At 46.8% G+C, this 16,311-nt stretch overlaps 2 protein-coding genes across 2 annotated transcripts; both read left to right on the forward strand.

The window, feature by feature from the left end:
* The first annotated feature begins 959 nt into the window (after positions 1-959).
* LOC142574949 (endothelin-converting enzyme-like 1) lies at positions 960-12,771 on the forward strand. The gene is made up of 3 exons (XM_075683933.1): positions 960-1,193; positions 5,244-5,519; positions 12,466-12,771. The coding sequence occupies exons 1-3, from the start codon at positions 1,140-1,142 to the stop codon at positions 12,769-12,771; spliced, it is 636 nt and encodes a 211-aa protein (XP_075540048.1). The 5' UTR covers positions 960-1,139.
* A 2,244-nt stretch (positions 12,772-15,015) lies between these two features.
* LOC142574950 (neprilysin-1-like) lies at positions 15,016-16,278 on the forward strand. The gene is made up of 2 exons (XM_075683934.1): positions 15,016-15,195; positions 15,910-16,278. Exons 1-2 carry the CDS (start codon positions 15,016-15,018, stop codon positions 16,276-16,278), a joined length of 549 nt encoding a protein of 182 aa, XP_075540049.1.
* Positions 16,279-16,311: the final 33 nt, after the last annotated feature.

Consider the following 16,311-nt stretch of genomic DNA (forward strand, 5'->3'; position numbering starts at 1 on the left):
GCAAAATGCTTCGTATAACATTGAGAACCTCCACGTGTGGGGTCTCAGTGATTTTTCTCGCTGTCATGTGAGAACTATTCTTCCGGCGGAACGCTTGTAGAAAGCAATTGGCTTTAATTATGTGAAAGCATTACGTCGCAAATTAAGTGAAAATCCGTCCACGTGGCCGAAAGATGGTACCAACAATGGCCTATCCCGCAAAGAGTAAACACGCATCAAACATTGCTCGGATTGACCTCACATTTCTAAGGCAGGTTCCTGTTATGGATTCGAGAAGAAAATTTGGTGTAAGTCGTAATCGAACCCGGGCATTTGGGGTGCAGAACAAGCACGCTACCCCGACGCCAAGGCACCTCCAAGGTTCCGGCTTGCTAAAGGTGCCGCCTAGTGCGTGCGCCATTGCGCACGTGACGGCGCTGCCAATGGGTAGGAGGTGGCGCCACCTCATGAGCCTATAATAAGAGCGCGTCCATGACGTTCCGAGGTCTGCAAACGATATTACGCTTTCTCATTGCCACACGCTAGCAAACTTAAGTGTGCCTGCCGAAATTTCTGAATGAATGGTGCACTTAAAGGCGGGTATTTGTTGAAGTGCGGTTATTTTAGTAGCGTTTGTTGCTTCATTGCTTCATTCCGCCTGGACCAATGCCGTTGTATAGGTCGATACGACGTACGTGTGTTGTGCCTAGTGGCGCGAGCGCAGCGGAGTGCAAGCCAACTGCCGTCCTCCTCTCTCGCTGCCCGAGCCCTCTTTTGCAGTCTCCGCCGGGATAGAGGCTGGAGGAGAAACGCTGTCCTTGCCCAGCGTTCCACCTTGACATGTAAACCTTCTACGTCCCAAACCTCTCGCGCGACTCACGTGCGTCTCAGAGAGCTGTAATAGAAGTTGGCGTTCGGGGACGAACGGCTCCCCGCTACACGGTCAGGTGATATCACGTGTGTTTTTTTATGGGCGGCGAAAATCCCACGCCGCGAGAACGGGCGGAATAGCCAACGAAAGCCATTCGCTTTTAAGATTACAGAGTTGCATTCATTGCGGCCCACGGATAGACGCATCGAACGCTTGATTCGTGCAGGTTGGCCCTAGTGACGTCTTCTTTGCGTACAGCGAGAGCCCCCTCTTCCTTCTGTGGAACGTGATGTCCCGCTACGAAAACTCTATGTCCGACTTGATGTTGTTCTTGGGCTGGAAGGTAAGTACACCATCATCTTCCAATCGACCACAGTCACACCGATGCTTAATGGTGATGAAATGAATAGTATTCGCAAGTTCCTAATCTTGGGACTGTCGCCATTCGATTTGATTGGACTGCTCCGAAAGTGACGGGCACGAGTTATGAACATAGATGCATTTCACTGATAGCGGAACAGAGCACCTCTAACACGCTTTCGGCAGTTTGCAGTTAACGCACTTCACGTATTTGTTAATGGCAGCTGATAAGGGCAAAAAGCCTCCCTCTCCTGTCCATTCAATCGGTTATAGCAGACGTGTCAAGTGTGGCTAGTGGCAGCATCGCCTGTGGAAGCTGCCACGTCTCGTGATGGCCAAATACAGATGGCAAAAGTTATGAGAGGAATATCTGTGAAATCCGAGTAGAGCTTGTGAAGACACTGCTGAGAGTCCTCACAACATTGTAGTCAACAAGATCATATTCATCATCATCAGCAGCAGCCTGGTTACTCCCACTGCAGGGCAAAGACCTCTCCCATACTTCTCCAACTACCCCGGTCACGTACTTATTGTGGCCACGTTGTCCCTGCAAACTTCTCAATCTCATCCGCCCACCTAACTTTATGCCGCCCCCTGCTACGCTTCCCTTCCCTTGGAATCCCGTCCGTAACCCTTAATGACCATCGGTTATTCGAAGGGTATGTTCTCAGCGCACGTTTCCTTGAAGCTTACGAAGAGATTACGTACATTTTCTTTTTGTTTGCTGTTGTCTTTTTTGCATAGACACATATAAATGTTCGCATTTTCACGTATTGGTGCAAATCAAGTTCTGATACTGCATGAGTACTGGCTGGCCATAAATACAAAATATTTGGACGTTAACATGCAGGCACCCCAGGAAATCCGGTTTTTGCCAGTAACATAGCCAGCTAAGTTTAACGGGCAAGAAAGTACATGATAAGCCAGAGTACTGCCCCAATATAGCATCCCGCTTAATTGAACCAATCGTTTTCGCAGCTAATTGCAATCTTATAAATCGAGGCTGTCATAAAATACGCAAGGAATTGTTCGTAGTGTTGCCGTGCTTTCCAATCATCAAGGAACTTTAGAGCAGGACGCTTTGCTGCGCTACCTGTCGAGTCGAGCAAGCTTGAAATTACCGTGAAAATATCAGTGCGCTCGTTTCTGGTTCTCGATCGCGATCATCCACTCCAAGTCGTCGCCAAACGGCCTCCCTATTGCAACTTGCAGGAAACAGAGGTCCTATTCAGTGGCGAAACACCTCCGAGGCTTTGTCGCCTCCAGGCTATCCAGCGCCGCGTTTAACACGACGCCGGCGTTGGTCCGCTGAAGAGAGGATAACAGCGGGCGAGCGACGCGCTCCGTAAACATGCTGACGCCACTGCACATGCGCAATAGCGTGTCAGCTAGCCCGCTGGGCGAACTGACCCGTAAACTGGCTGAGCTAAAAGTCCCTAATCTGTTGAGTAATCGCCGAACATGCACGAAAAGACTGACATCGACCAACCGAAGTTTCTACCGCACCATGATCCAACATGGCGCCCCGGAATGGCGTAACGAGGGCAACATTTAGTGACTCCGGTGGGATTGTCAGACGCTGATGGCTACAAGAAATTAAATTATAGGGTTTTACGTGCCAAAACCACGTTTATTATGAGGGACGCCGTAGTGGGGGTCTCCGGGAATCTTGACCACCTGGGGTTCTTTAACGTGCACCTAAATTAAGTACACTGGTGTTTTCGCAATTCGCCCCCTCGAAATGCGGCCGCCGTGGCCGGGGTTCGATCCCTAGGCCTCGTGCTTAGCCACCAAACACCATAGCCCCTGAGCAACCACGGCGGGTATGGCATCATGTTTACGTGGAGATAAATCTTCTCCATATATACTTTCGTCGACGCCATATGCGTCGCGGCATCTGACTGTAGATGAGGGGCCTCCGCTCATTCAATGCTGCCGTCCGCTTTGTAAGGAAAGTACACGTCAAAAAGGAAATAAAGAAAGAAAATAGGTATAGGAGAAGTCTTGTGCGAATGTTCCAACTTCAAATATTCGATTCGAATATGTTATTGTTCTAATCAATTTGAAGGACACTTTCACTATTCGAAATATTCGAGCTCAATAAATACTATTTGTTTTTATGTCAGGCAGCAGTACATGCGTCTTATGCGCAGAAGCGTGAAAAATGCATTTACGCGAAGCGTATTAGCCGTGCAAGAAAGAATGTAAAAATTAGAAGGGGCACAGCGAGGCGGTCCCTTCTTGTGCTTCTCTTTATGCATCTGGAGAACAGAAGACGCCAGGAGGAAAACTCCGTGTCTGCTAACAATCTATCTAAGTGCCTAAAACACGAAGGCCTTCTCAATTGAAAGCAAGCAGGCTTTCTTAGCTTAATTGGCCCTTAACTAAGCTGGCAGCAGCCGCACCAGCAAGGTTCCGCTGAAACGACACGAGTTATTTCGTGCTATTTATTTAAAATGTGTAGGAGCAGAGGCAAGACGTGTTCTGTCGTAAGCAGTAAGAACTCTTACAGAGACTTGAGTGTGCTGGATGAGGCTGTATGCAAGCTTCGGCCGCCTCTGCTGCACAAGGGCTGCCCATGTTTACGATTATTCGTGATCCACACTTTTCAACAAACGAGCACAACAAGCTTCACCGCCAGCGCTGGACAGCTAACTGTCTGCAATCACCGGCACCCGATTGCCGGCAGGAACTCCAAGGTAACACCAACTGCAACAACAACACAGCGTTACCGCCACCACTGGCACAAGAAATTACGAAATTTCAAACTTCCACAAATACGGATTTCAGCGGCATGTCCTTCCCGCGCAAGCGCGATTGACCTACTCGAGAAACCTTACTTTGCAATGCATAGAAGTCAAATGTGGAATAATAAGCGGGCACAGCGAGCTTTCTTTGTGAGCCGGGAATGAAAAAAGAAGGTGAACGAATCCTCGGCCGCTTACAACATTTTGTCCACCCGTACGCGAGTAAATTTTAAGCTGCGCTTTAAGTCCTCATAAAACCGTTCGACAAGTTATGTGATCAGCGCTCGCGACATTTACTCGGTTGCAACCTATCACAGCCGGAGAAGGTCGCAAACAGGCATTTTCTGTGCAAGAACACAATTCGTTGCCGAACGAAGTTGTGCCATATACAGTCAAACACGACAGCCTGCGCACGGCTGTAACAACCCTAGAAATATATCACTGTAAAGACCACAATATAAAGGGAATCCCAATGTTAAAGCAAACATCAGGCAAGCTGCATTCGTCGCCTTCAGCCTGTAAACTTGCACGATATTAAGACTGCAGCGAAGGCAGAATACATAAATGAAAGATACACATAGACTATCGTGGCAGCTTTAGCCAAAGTCTTTTTGTCGTCTGCCCGCTCACTACTTACAGTGGTGAGCGAAATAGCGGCTGTAAGCGCCGTGCCGGCTGCCGCTATGGCACTTGCAATCAAGCCAGCAAACGCAACTCGGGATGCGCTCACTGGAAGGTGCTGTCACCTTTATCAAATATGGCGGTGCCCATGCCTATGGTACCTTAAATGCCAAGAAAAAACTGCCGATATATCAAGCTCTATTAGTGCCGCGCCCATACTCGAAAGTTCAGTTCTGCTCATTTCACATTGTGTCATTCCACCATGCATTCTTTGATCTTAATGGGCTCTCAAGCCCCGCAATGCGTCAGTGCTTCGTAGCGCTCGGTAATCGGGTGCTTTCATTTTAGCTTCGAATTCCTCATACTGCATACCTACTCTCAAATCAAAATCAACAGAAAGTGCGACTTTTCAATGTAGTATGTAATAAAGCACAACACGAGAGGCTCGCGGTGTCATCGTGGGCCACTAGGCGAATGTCGTGAGCCACAAGTCGCAAGATGGGCTAGACGAAATTTGACTCCACGACGATGATGGCAGCTTTAATTTCGCGTTGATAATTACGTGAATTGAATGATGCAATCGATGGGAAGAACATATCTTTCAGATAAACCATTCTAATACAAAGCCATGCAATGTCAAAAAATAATATCTTCTTTCCTACAAGGTTGTCATGAACGAGGCGTACGCCTTCTCCGCAACGCTGTCCGACTGTTCCAAGAAGTTACGCTTCCGGGATTCTCCCGTGCTGAGCGCCAAGATCTGCGTTGACGCCATGTTGCAGCTGGCACCGGCTGCCATGGGTCACCTGCTTCTCAGGGCCGTCGGGCGCATGGACATGGTGAAGCAGGCTGCCGCGCTCACCGAGCACATCCGCAACGCCTCCGTGCGCTCATTCCGAAGCCTCGCCTGGATGGACGCCAACACTTCAAAGGCGAATGTGGTGCGTCCCGGCTCTTACGCTACAGCCGGTCAACTGACGGTGTAATTCACTGATTGAGTGAGTTAACGCCCCAGAGCGGCAACACTGTGCTTCCGATGGCCCCATTAGAATGCAGTGCGCCGACACTGAACCGAACCTGTGATTTCTTGCTGAGCAGCGTCATGTCGTGACCACAGAGCCGCAACAGTGGGTCTCATCTAAACGGATGCAGTGCGACAGACGAAATGTAAGGATAGATAAGTTTGGATGTAATGAATTGAAGTGAAATCCCTTTATTGGCAAAAATAAATGGTACGACGATATTGTGATCCAGCATCTGGACCCTCAGCCAATTCGGCTGGTAATAGATCCAGTACATAAAAATATTCTAGAAGAGACTGAAGCGAAACACAAACGAAAAGACACACACATCACAAACACATATGAAGTGTATACATGCGTAATGAATGCATAAGATATAATAGATATTCTCAGATACATGTAAAATTTAACCAAGGTAACGTATAGTTTACAGGCAGTCTACATTGACGTCTAACGTTAATAACAAAAGAAATTCTGTTGCTATAAGTGGTTTTTTAAATCGGCTGTAAAATTCTTGGTATGCCTATTCCCCAGGTGTATTTCATTTCAAATTTTGGGGCCAGCTAAGCATATCACATCACGGCCACACACAGTGTTGTCTTGCGACAACTTTAATTTCATGTTCATGACCAGCCTTGAATTACGTTCGTGCTACACTAAGTACGATGACGGAAAGTAAATGTAAGTGCATGCTGCGTTGTGAATTAGAACTGCGACTTTATAATGACGAACCTGATTGACTGGCATAATGCTCAAATCTTTAAAGAGAGTGTAAAAGCCAAAATTTTCAGCGCTCTGTTTTTCGAAGTGCCTACAGCGGCGTAATGCGACAGGTAAGTGTGACCCAATGGTTTTCTACGATAGGTTATATAACAGTGAAAAATGCTGTAATATATTAGTCACAGTACTTCTTTACTAAAATGTCATCGCGCGAATAATTCCAAACAGCCTATGGACAAATTTTTACATAGGTGGTCTATGTGGAACACCCAATGAAACACCGAGTCAAGTGTCGCTTCTATTTATTTATCGACACCTTCTGTAGCTACTCCATTAGGGTCGAGACGGCAGCTATTTAGGGAAAGTTTGCGATTTGAGGCGAAAACTATCAATTTTGTTTTGTTTCAACTCATCGCTAATTTATTGCTGTCAAGCCGCTTCATTGCCTTATTCAGGCTCTCGTTCGCAAGAACTTCGGCTGCTTCAATTGAGCGGTGCGTTACAGAAATGCAGTGTCATCGGCATAGAGCACAGCCTTTTAATGCGCGAGATATGAAGGTTAATAATCAACCAACAAGAAAAGGTCAAGAAGGCCGAGTACGGAACCTTGCGGCACTCCAGCTTTCTACCATTAGCGCATGAGCGAGAGCGATATATTCTTCTTTATATTGCATGGTTCTTTGTAATAGGTCTTTCCGCCATTTTGTTTCATCTTCCACAGCCAATGGCTATTTGAGGCTAATTACTTTTAACATGACATTCGTCATCCAGGGGCGTATAGGAGTTGATAGGTAAGCGTTTCTGCTCGAGCTACATCTTTCTTGATGCTGGCGGGCTGCAAAATTGGAATCAAATTTTAATATACTGCATTTGTATTACTGTTATGTAAAAAGGAAGAAATCCGCTGCCTGGGAGCATGGTTGCTAGTAACATAATCCAATCGGGGGAAATGCTTGTGGTTGACACCCTTGCACAGTCATCGTTTCTAGGGCTAATAATGAATGTAGGAATTCTAGAACTGGTACAGCGCAACATACAAAGGAAGAAACAAGCCGAGCCGGCCAGATAAACAGGCTTGTTACTTTTTTGTATGTTGCGCTGTACCACTTCTAGAATGCAATACCAACTCGCCCAATCTTCAACCCTAGTGAATGTAGGAAAATGGTTAATGATGACCTGTCAGAATTCCGCAAGAGTGTTTACTATTTTAATGTTTGTTACTATATTATTGAATATGGACGATGTAGCTGCCGTTACACGCGTAAGATCCCTGATAGGATTTTCAGTACCATACCACTCAAGTAGATGCCGATATTACCCGCCGTGCTTGCTTAGTTGCTATGGTGTTGGGCTGCTAAGCACGAGGTAGCAGGATCAAACTCCGGCCATGGCGGTCGCATCCTGAGACCCGGGATGCATTTGGGCGCCCAGATTTTTCCCAAACTTTCAGAATAAATCAGTATGGTTATGAAGGTGAAAAGTGTTAAACGTTTTTTCAATAGCCGTGATAATTTCAGCTCAGCGAGATGTCCAATATATTGGACACTGGGATGCTACCCGGTCTTTCTTCACCCAGCGCGCACGTAATGACGTGCCGCAGATATTACGCAAAACTCGTGTGCAAAAATATTTTAATCACTCAAAAGGCAAAGTAGTCAATAAAGTACGTAAGAAGAGCATTCCTCTGCTCAAAAAAAATTTTGCTCTTGTGTTCGCTTCCCGTGAGCAATTTCACAACACCTGTTTGTCCTTGGTGATGCAGAAGAAGAGCCGAGATTTGGTGCAAAAGAACTTTGTTTTTCTGTCGCAGCCCTGTAGTCTGCAACGGGCAGCGTTTGCAGTGTCTGCCAGTATTGAGCAGTGAGTAGCGCTCTTTTCTTGGGGTTCTCGAGGAGACAGCCAAGCCTGCTTTGATGGCGGATGCCACTCGGCTTCGTTCTCACTCTCCGTTTCATCCTGCTTCTTCCCTTGAGCCACGAGAGTCTCAGCAACAGATTGGTGGAACTGCATATATTTGAGTATTTCTTTCCGCTGTTTCTTTAGGGAGCGTATGTCCGGCGTGTTCTCACCCAGGAGTTGTTGAGGGCAATCTCGAAGATGTGAAAGATGGCTCTGATTGTCCAGTTGTTGACGCCTGCTTTTATCCTGTAGTAACTTATCATTCGGTCTGCCTTGTCAACACCGCCCATGTTGACGTTGTACATGCGAACAATATCTGGTAGAGGGGTATTGATATGTTTTTCCCTTACGAGACCACCTGCGACAGTAGGCGTCTGGCGGGTCCAAGCCATGGATTGAAAAAAGAAACGTTATCGGCTTAATTCATCAGACACGCGAGGCCGGTTCCCCGAAGAAAAAAAAGAGACGCGATTTCGTCCACAAGCCGCTAAACGCCAACAGTACTCGCCTGCTGTTCATAACAAGGCTATCGCAAAAGCGCGGTCAAAGTAACCGGGTTGAGTCCTAGCGTCCAACGTAATGGACACGCGAAATCAAAGGAAGAGTAAAAAAAAGTAGGCACGCGAACAGTTAAAATTTTGCATTCTGCGCGTACGCTGTTGTATTAACTTTAATATAAAATCAAAGATATGCCCTAAAAGCAGGTAGAAATACGAGAAACAGTGCTTACTTCTCCGGCAGCTGCCGTAAAATGCCGCGCCGCTCAATGCCGCCATTGTGGAACTGTTTCGGCGAGAATTTGAATGATGTATGTTCATCAATGCTGCATAGATGGCGCAAGCAGGTGTCCAATAAGTTGTACAGTGCGGTTTTATGAGGATGAAAGCCTTGTCACAGGAGTACTGTCTCATATCTGAATGTCCAATATATTGGACAAATCCCCATAGCGGGGTCTCAGGAGGCTATATGCGCACGAAAAGCGAAAACACCCGTGTACTTAGATCTAGGTGCACGTTAAGGAACCCCAGAAGGTCCAAATTTCCGGAATGCCCCACTACGGTGAGCCTCATAATCAGATCGCGATTTTAGCATGTAAAACCCCATAATTTAATTTAGATGCCGATACTGGGTGCTTGAATAGTCACGCACGTCAACGTTAAAATCCTCACATAGTACCACATTATGTTTTCTATTTGTAAAACATTCAAGTTTTCTTTTTCAATTTGCCAGGAAAGACCTAAGATATGACTTCGGTGGTTAGCATACAACGCCTATGGTCACGTGGGTTCTATATGGATAAAAAGAACTTCTTACTCTCCGAACCTCCTTTTTGTTGAGGGCACGATTTTCCTGTATTTTAATACTGTAGACGTAAGTATGCCACGCGGGCACCTGTGGAGTTTGATTCCTTTGGTTTGATTATTAGTTCCTCAGCTATATTGCTTCATCTGTGTTAGATCGTTCATCGTGCCAGCAAGTGACCTTTCTAGTTGGTCTTTTTTTTTAAAGGCAGCATGCTCTTATTTAAGTGCTGTCATTTCTTGTTCAGTTCTAAGTTCTTCAAAGGCTTCGCTCATTTACGCTACGCTTTGCTTCAGATCAGAAGTTTGTTGTCGCAGATTCGCGTAAGCGTATTCACATATTTTAACGGCTCTTTTATCAAGGTTGGAGATTAATCACTAGTCATTGCGGAGAGCGAGCAATTAAGCAAATGCACCTCTAATATGCAGAAGATGCGATTAGGGCCCACGCCGAAGTTTATTCTGCCTGGATCGCTCACTGTTCTGACACATTGGTGGCTGGCGCGGTCCTTTCGTAGCCTTGTTTCCAGGCTCCCTACGACCAGCAACGGACCTGCCAAGGTCAGCGCCCTGTTCGTAGCTCACGGTAAACCGCGTAGCAGCTTCCCCGTTCCTCGCAGTCCTGCAGTTGGCACAAGATGCGATTAGCGCCCATGCCGAAGTTTCTGCTGCCTGGATCTCTCTCTCTTGTGTGCCATGTTATGTAAAGGTAGCGAGTAATGGAGAGAGCATAAGAAAAGTTCGCAATATTGCGGTATTAGAATCATCCGAATAAGATACGCACGCAGGAACTTCTGACTTCTGTTTTCACTAGTTCCGCTCCACCGCCACTCAACTTATCGCGATCTCCGCTGCCTTAAGGTTAAATCCGTCAAAAAGCAAGTGAATTGAGAGAAAAAATTAGACTAATTTAGCTTAGCGTGCGGAAATCCCTTAAAAATTAATGGCCCGTATTAACAAAAACTTCTTACGCAAAAAACTGTTGATAAGATATGATGTCAGCGAATTATGATATCGTACACGCTGTCACCGACGGCGACTGGCCAATGGCAATAGGTACTTACTGTCAAAAGACTGAATTTGACTTCTCTATTACCACTACCCACGGGGCTAAATTGTTTACATATGACGCAACTAAAAGGGGCCTGGAAGAGAAGCTCGTTGCACTTGTCACGACTCATGAAAAAGAGCAGCACACCAACCATGCACTATTACTGTTCTTTTAGGACCCCGAGATTCGTAATTTATTTGATGGTATCCGCAATAATTCATAAAATGTTACGTTGTGCTAAGTATGCAAGCCATCAACGATGCGAAAGTGTGAGTGAGTTGCGCCGGAATTCAATTAGTGCAATCACGCTCTCCTAGATGAAAAACTATTACACACACACACACAAACACGCACACGCACACACACACGCGCGCGCGCGCGCACACGCACGCACACACTGCGAAAACAAGGTGCTCCTGCCATTATATTTCCGCACACGCGCACGAGAGGCCGCTGACCAAATGCGCAACGTGCGGACACTGAACGCGACCGAACGCAGCGTTCACGCAGCGTTCACGCAGCGCCATCTTGAGAGCGCACCACATTGACCAGCACGCTGAACTTAATCCGATGCGCTGCACGCTTATTGGCATTGTCCCAAGCTTAACTCAACCCGCCTGTCAGTACTAACTTCTTGGAAAAACTCGCAGCTCTTGCCGACACCATTATAATTCCTGCTTGCCCGTATATAGCATGCTGTGTATTAAGTGATCCCGCCATGTGAACACAGCACCTCGGGCAGACACAAAGCCAGTCTCCAGCAGCAAAGGTCCGCAATAAGAGATTCGATGAATTACCACATTTGGAATGGTTGAAAACTTTCTTTCTAGTTTACTGCAGTGGAAGGAGGTTGACACTGAATTAGCGAGGCTCGACAAGAATCTGTGAAAGCGAAAAATTGTCGTGCACCAGAATGTAGCGCGCAGCTACAAAGGAAATTCACAGACACGAGCATGCGACTGGTCGACTACATGTTCAGCATCGCCACCTAACACTTCCTTACACTATCAAAGCTAGTGCACGAAAATCCGAGAGAAATAGGCAGAGAGAGGTGTGGCATAGATATTTAGTAAAAGTCGGTATAGAATAAAGCACACACTTCTATATTGTCAGCCATTATACATTACACGCTAAAATAAGTTCGCACATACTTCTTACGTCAGATGCAGGCTGGCAGTATTATTGAGAAAAATTAGACATGTGCTGTTGCAAATAACGATAAATATAGAGTGAAGTGGCACCCGTAATATCCACAGATGGCGCTAAGCGGGAACTACGTTTCAACTTATGCGTATCTTGCGTACCACGTCCCATGACTATTCCACTAGCGTCTTGTTGAATTCAAGATTTATTGATAAACAAATATATCCTTGCTATAACTGCTCCTTATTCGAGGGGTTTCGTCCGAGGGAGCATACAGTGTCCGCTCATCAAAAGATCTGAGAAAGTTGAACGCCAAGCAGTGAAAATATTTGTTCATAAGAGATCACCACCGTGCAAACACGTTAATAGGTAAAGCGTTGGAGTCAGCAAAAAAAAAAAAAACGCGAGCCTTTACTGACTACTGTAACCTCGGTACTGCTATAACGGTGGTCACATTTCATACTTTATTTTACTTTGCGAGAGCAACTCTTACGGTGGGCTTGTGAAATGGTTCGGCCGCCATAGCCAACACACGCGCTGCCTAGAAGTGGTACTCTGGCGAGTACCCTAGCAAAATCTGTCCGTTCCGTGACGCCTTACATCTGCAAAATAAATGCCTAATTGATCAACTTAACGCATTTAATCGCTATAATAGTGTAATAGTAGACTATTGGTACCGTTAGAAATCCTCCTAACTTATGCATGATTTCCTGTCCCTCTCTCTCTGATGTCCACGCATGTCGACACACAGGACAGGATGACGAGTCTCGTGATTGTGGACGGAATCACGACTCACATGCTAGAGCCGGGTGCCGCCGACAAAAGCTACGACTTCCTGCCTTCCTTCTCGAGGGACGCGGGTGCCTTCGGTGACCAGCTACTCGAGGCTCGCCGGCGCCGCTTCCGCAAGCTCCGGCGCCTGATGTACACCGACCCGGAGAAGATCAAGCGCCGCAGCGAGATGCTGCTGCCGGTCATGACAGTGAACGCCTACTACATGCCGGTCTTCAACGTGGTCGTCCTTTCCGGGACAATACTGCAGGCGAGTAACGGATGACGTCTTCACGAGTTTTCAGCGCGTGTTAGGTGGTGTTTCCGCTGCTGAAAAGAAAAAAAGAAGCCTTCGATATTTCGTCCTCTTTCAGAAAACATGTTAGTTATTCGTTTATTACTTAACAGTTCTTATAATGCAGCAATGCAATATAGCTAAACGAGTGTCAAAATGGGATACACCTTGATCTCGAAGGTGACTCCATTTCAGTCTTGCTAGATCGTGTTCGCGTCTGTCATGACATACTTTTCTTAATTTTTTGCAAGGTCGAAGAATCGTAAAATGCACGCCAGAACATGGACGAGGCCGTTCTGCAGGAGATGGTTGTGTTGTATTTCTTTTAGAAACAACCGCCGCGAATGATGTTTTCTGGTAACATTGTTAATTCTGGCAAGAGTTGAGTCAGCGGCTTCTCTACAAGCAATACGTTATTCAATGAGGAAAGGATGATAACATCACGTGATATGAACAAATAACTAATGAAACATCGATGAACTTATAGCTACTAACTTGCAAAGTACAAGCCACTCTCATAGCGACCACTAGTTTTTTGCCCTTCTTGTCGACGGACGCTGCAAAGGAATAGTAGATTCGTTCTGAATCGACGGGACCGTGGGGATGCAGAACATGTATAACTCGTCGCAGGAATGCTAAGGCTCGCGTCCGCGGTGTGCGCAAGCTCCTGTAGGCCGAAGATACGGTCGCAGGTCCCTGTTGGCGGACGCATGAAATGCTCATCTTGCTGGACGTTTCTGCTGGCGAAAGCAGCAAAAGCTGTGGCAATTGCGTGTTTTCAAAGTACGTTGAGGGTACTTTATTTTCACTGCCTTCTGCCGTAAGAGTGTTTTAAAGGGAATCATTTATATTAAAGATAAATAAAGCGGGTCGACCCAGAATGACACATAAAATCAGTGGCCAAAAAAAAAATGCCATCGCCAACGAGCGGGTAGGTTTCGGCAGCGGAACTTCCCAACTGGTACAAAAGACCTTTGATGACGAAACCAGCAAGTCACGGCAAATGATTGCAGAAGAACTTCAAGTTGATGAGCGTACCATCAGACGCGTCGTTTACATAAACAACTGGTACTAGCCTTAAATCATTAAAAGAGAGCAATTCTTGACCAACCAAATGGCAAATAATTCTGTACAATGATTTATGTACGAACAATTATGTACAATCTCGCGCTGAAAAAGTTCAAGCATTCCGAAAGCGAGCCATGCTTTGGCCCTTTTGCAGGCGAATAAGTGTATGTGAGTTCAGAAACCCAACAAAATAAATGACTACCTGCTTGGTTCTAGCCCTATATGTGTGTTCTCGCAAAATTAAAAAAACCAACTTTCAGTCATCTGTGACGGCTTTAGGGTTTTCTACAGCAGGGTTGCGTCATGCCACCAACATTCTATGCTGAAATCCTCAGATGCAGTGTTTCGATGCACGTTGAAGGAAATGAGTTAGTAGTCACTCACTCAGATGAACACTGAACATGTTGTGAAATAAGCATGCGAGTTCCAGTATGAGTCTGCGCATGCGCACATTGATTCGGGGCATGGACGCGCTCGTCTACAAGCATTCGTGATGACTTGACTGCTAAGATGTGCTACCGAAGTGTCCAGGCCTAAACCTTATGTACTGCGTGCAGAAACTTGGTGATAGGGAATCAAACAATGAACCTCGAACACCAACCCTATTTCAAGGCAGCCATTGCAAACACAGTAGCAAACACTCAAACGATTCGCCACATCAATGTTTACTAACGCTTTCAGAACCGCATCAAGACCGTCATTGATGTCTCTGATAGCTTAATCAAATAAACTATAGTAGCGTAGTCATTATGGGGACTCTTGTAGGAAATCAGGTTCGAACACGATGCTAACAAGTGCGAGTGTTCTACCTTTACTCGTGTGTTCGTTCTCGGTTGCCTGCCGCACCCTATTTCTTTCATATCCTCAGTTAAGATTGTTTTATTTCCTACAAAATTAATTCTCTTATAACCGCTATTTATACTTGCTGTATTTCCTCTCGTTTGCTAAAAAATTCGCATATGAAACTGTGATTAGCAACAAAGCAATATTACTGGCTGGTGAGAGGTGCTGCATCGACTGACTACTCCATGCGGTCTGCCACAAGCAATCTTGCGTGTTAAATTTAATCGATTATCTCCGAGGACAACACCGAAAGTTGGCGTGGACATTCGTTTGGAAACTGTGAACGTGTCGCATGCCCTTCGGACGGCGCAGTCGCCGTTCGCGATGGACGCCGATGTGCCGGCCATCAACTTCGGCAGCCTGGGCCGCGTCATCGGACACGAGCTGTCCCACGCGTTCGACGCTACCCATTCGACCCTTGACCAGCACGTGCAGCCACTGATGCTCTACAGCCCGTCCTCGCACAAGGAGTTCCTCACCCGCCTCGCCTGCCTTGCCAAGCAGGTGATTTAGTTCACCGAGTAACACCTGAGTGAAATGGCGTTTCCTTAAACCTTCAGCTCACTTTTTAACGCGATAAGATGAAGTGTTGCAAGAAATCCTATATCGGCGTCCGGCCTCGGCACCGGCCGTCTTGTGCGCGAAAAGTTATTCCGAACCACGCATACCGAACCACGCGGGCCCTCCGCAAGGCGCAGTGGAGTTACTGAACTAATTGAATTTCTCAAAGTAAAATGCGTAAAAAATTCTAAAGTTCAACTTACACACAACCTATAGACATGATATCGTCGGAGTGTAATTTGAACATACGAGAAAAAATAATTCTGTGATGCGGAAACTCAAACATATGCCCATTTTCGAGTGTTTACACCATTCACAGAGCGGCGCACCCCGCCCGCTAGGTTCCTTGAGGCACCAGCCAGATGGCGCTCGCCTCCGCGCATCCGCGGCAGCGGCACGTGAAGGTGAAGGAGGAAAAAAGACTTACAGCTCACCTTCGCGCATAGCGTTCGCGACCAGCGATTCCAGGTAAACATTACGGATGCACAAGCTGCAGTTGTCGGGATGCGTGAGAAGCAGTCAGGGATTTTTGAACGCTTTCCGTTTCACGCTTAAAGGCGAAGCTTAAGCGGCCTCCTAGTTCTCTGTTTTACCAATTGCATGTTCACTCGTTTCCTGCACTTTCCCTAAAAAACCCTGCGTACGCGATCGCTGCAGCAGATCAACGACGCTTCAGGCAGCCAGACCCTGGGCAACAACTCCATCTCGGAGGCATTCGCCGACAACGCGGGCCTCGAGAAGGCTCAGCTGGCATTCAAGGCGCTGCTGCGGCAAGAGTCCGAGGTGAAGCTGGGTGGCAATGGGCCGGCAGCTTCGTTGGGCTACACGGCGCAGCAGCTGTTCTTCGTCAGCGGCTGCTTAATGTTCTGCTCCGGCCAAGGCTACACGTTCAGTCAGAACGACATCTACCCGCCCCCGTTCCTGCGCTGCAACGCGCCCGTGATGAACACGCGCGAATTCGGGGTCGCATTCGGCTGCGCCCAGGGCACGCCCATGAACCCCATCATTCGATGCAACTTCCACTAATACATCTCCCCCAACTTATTTAACGCGTGACTG

This window comes from Dermacentor variabilis, chromosome 3 (genome assembly GCF_050947875.1).
Source record: "Dermacentor variabilis isolate Ectoservices chromosome 3, ASM5094787v1, whole genome shotgun sequence".
NCBI classification, from domain to species: domain Eukaryota; kingdom Metazoa; phylum Arthropoda; class Arachnida; order Ixodida; family Ixodidae; genus Dermacentor; species Dermacentor variabilis.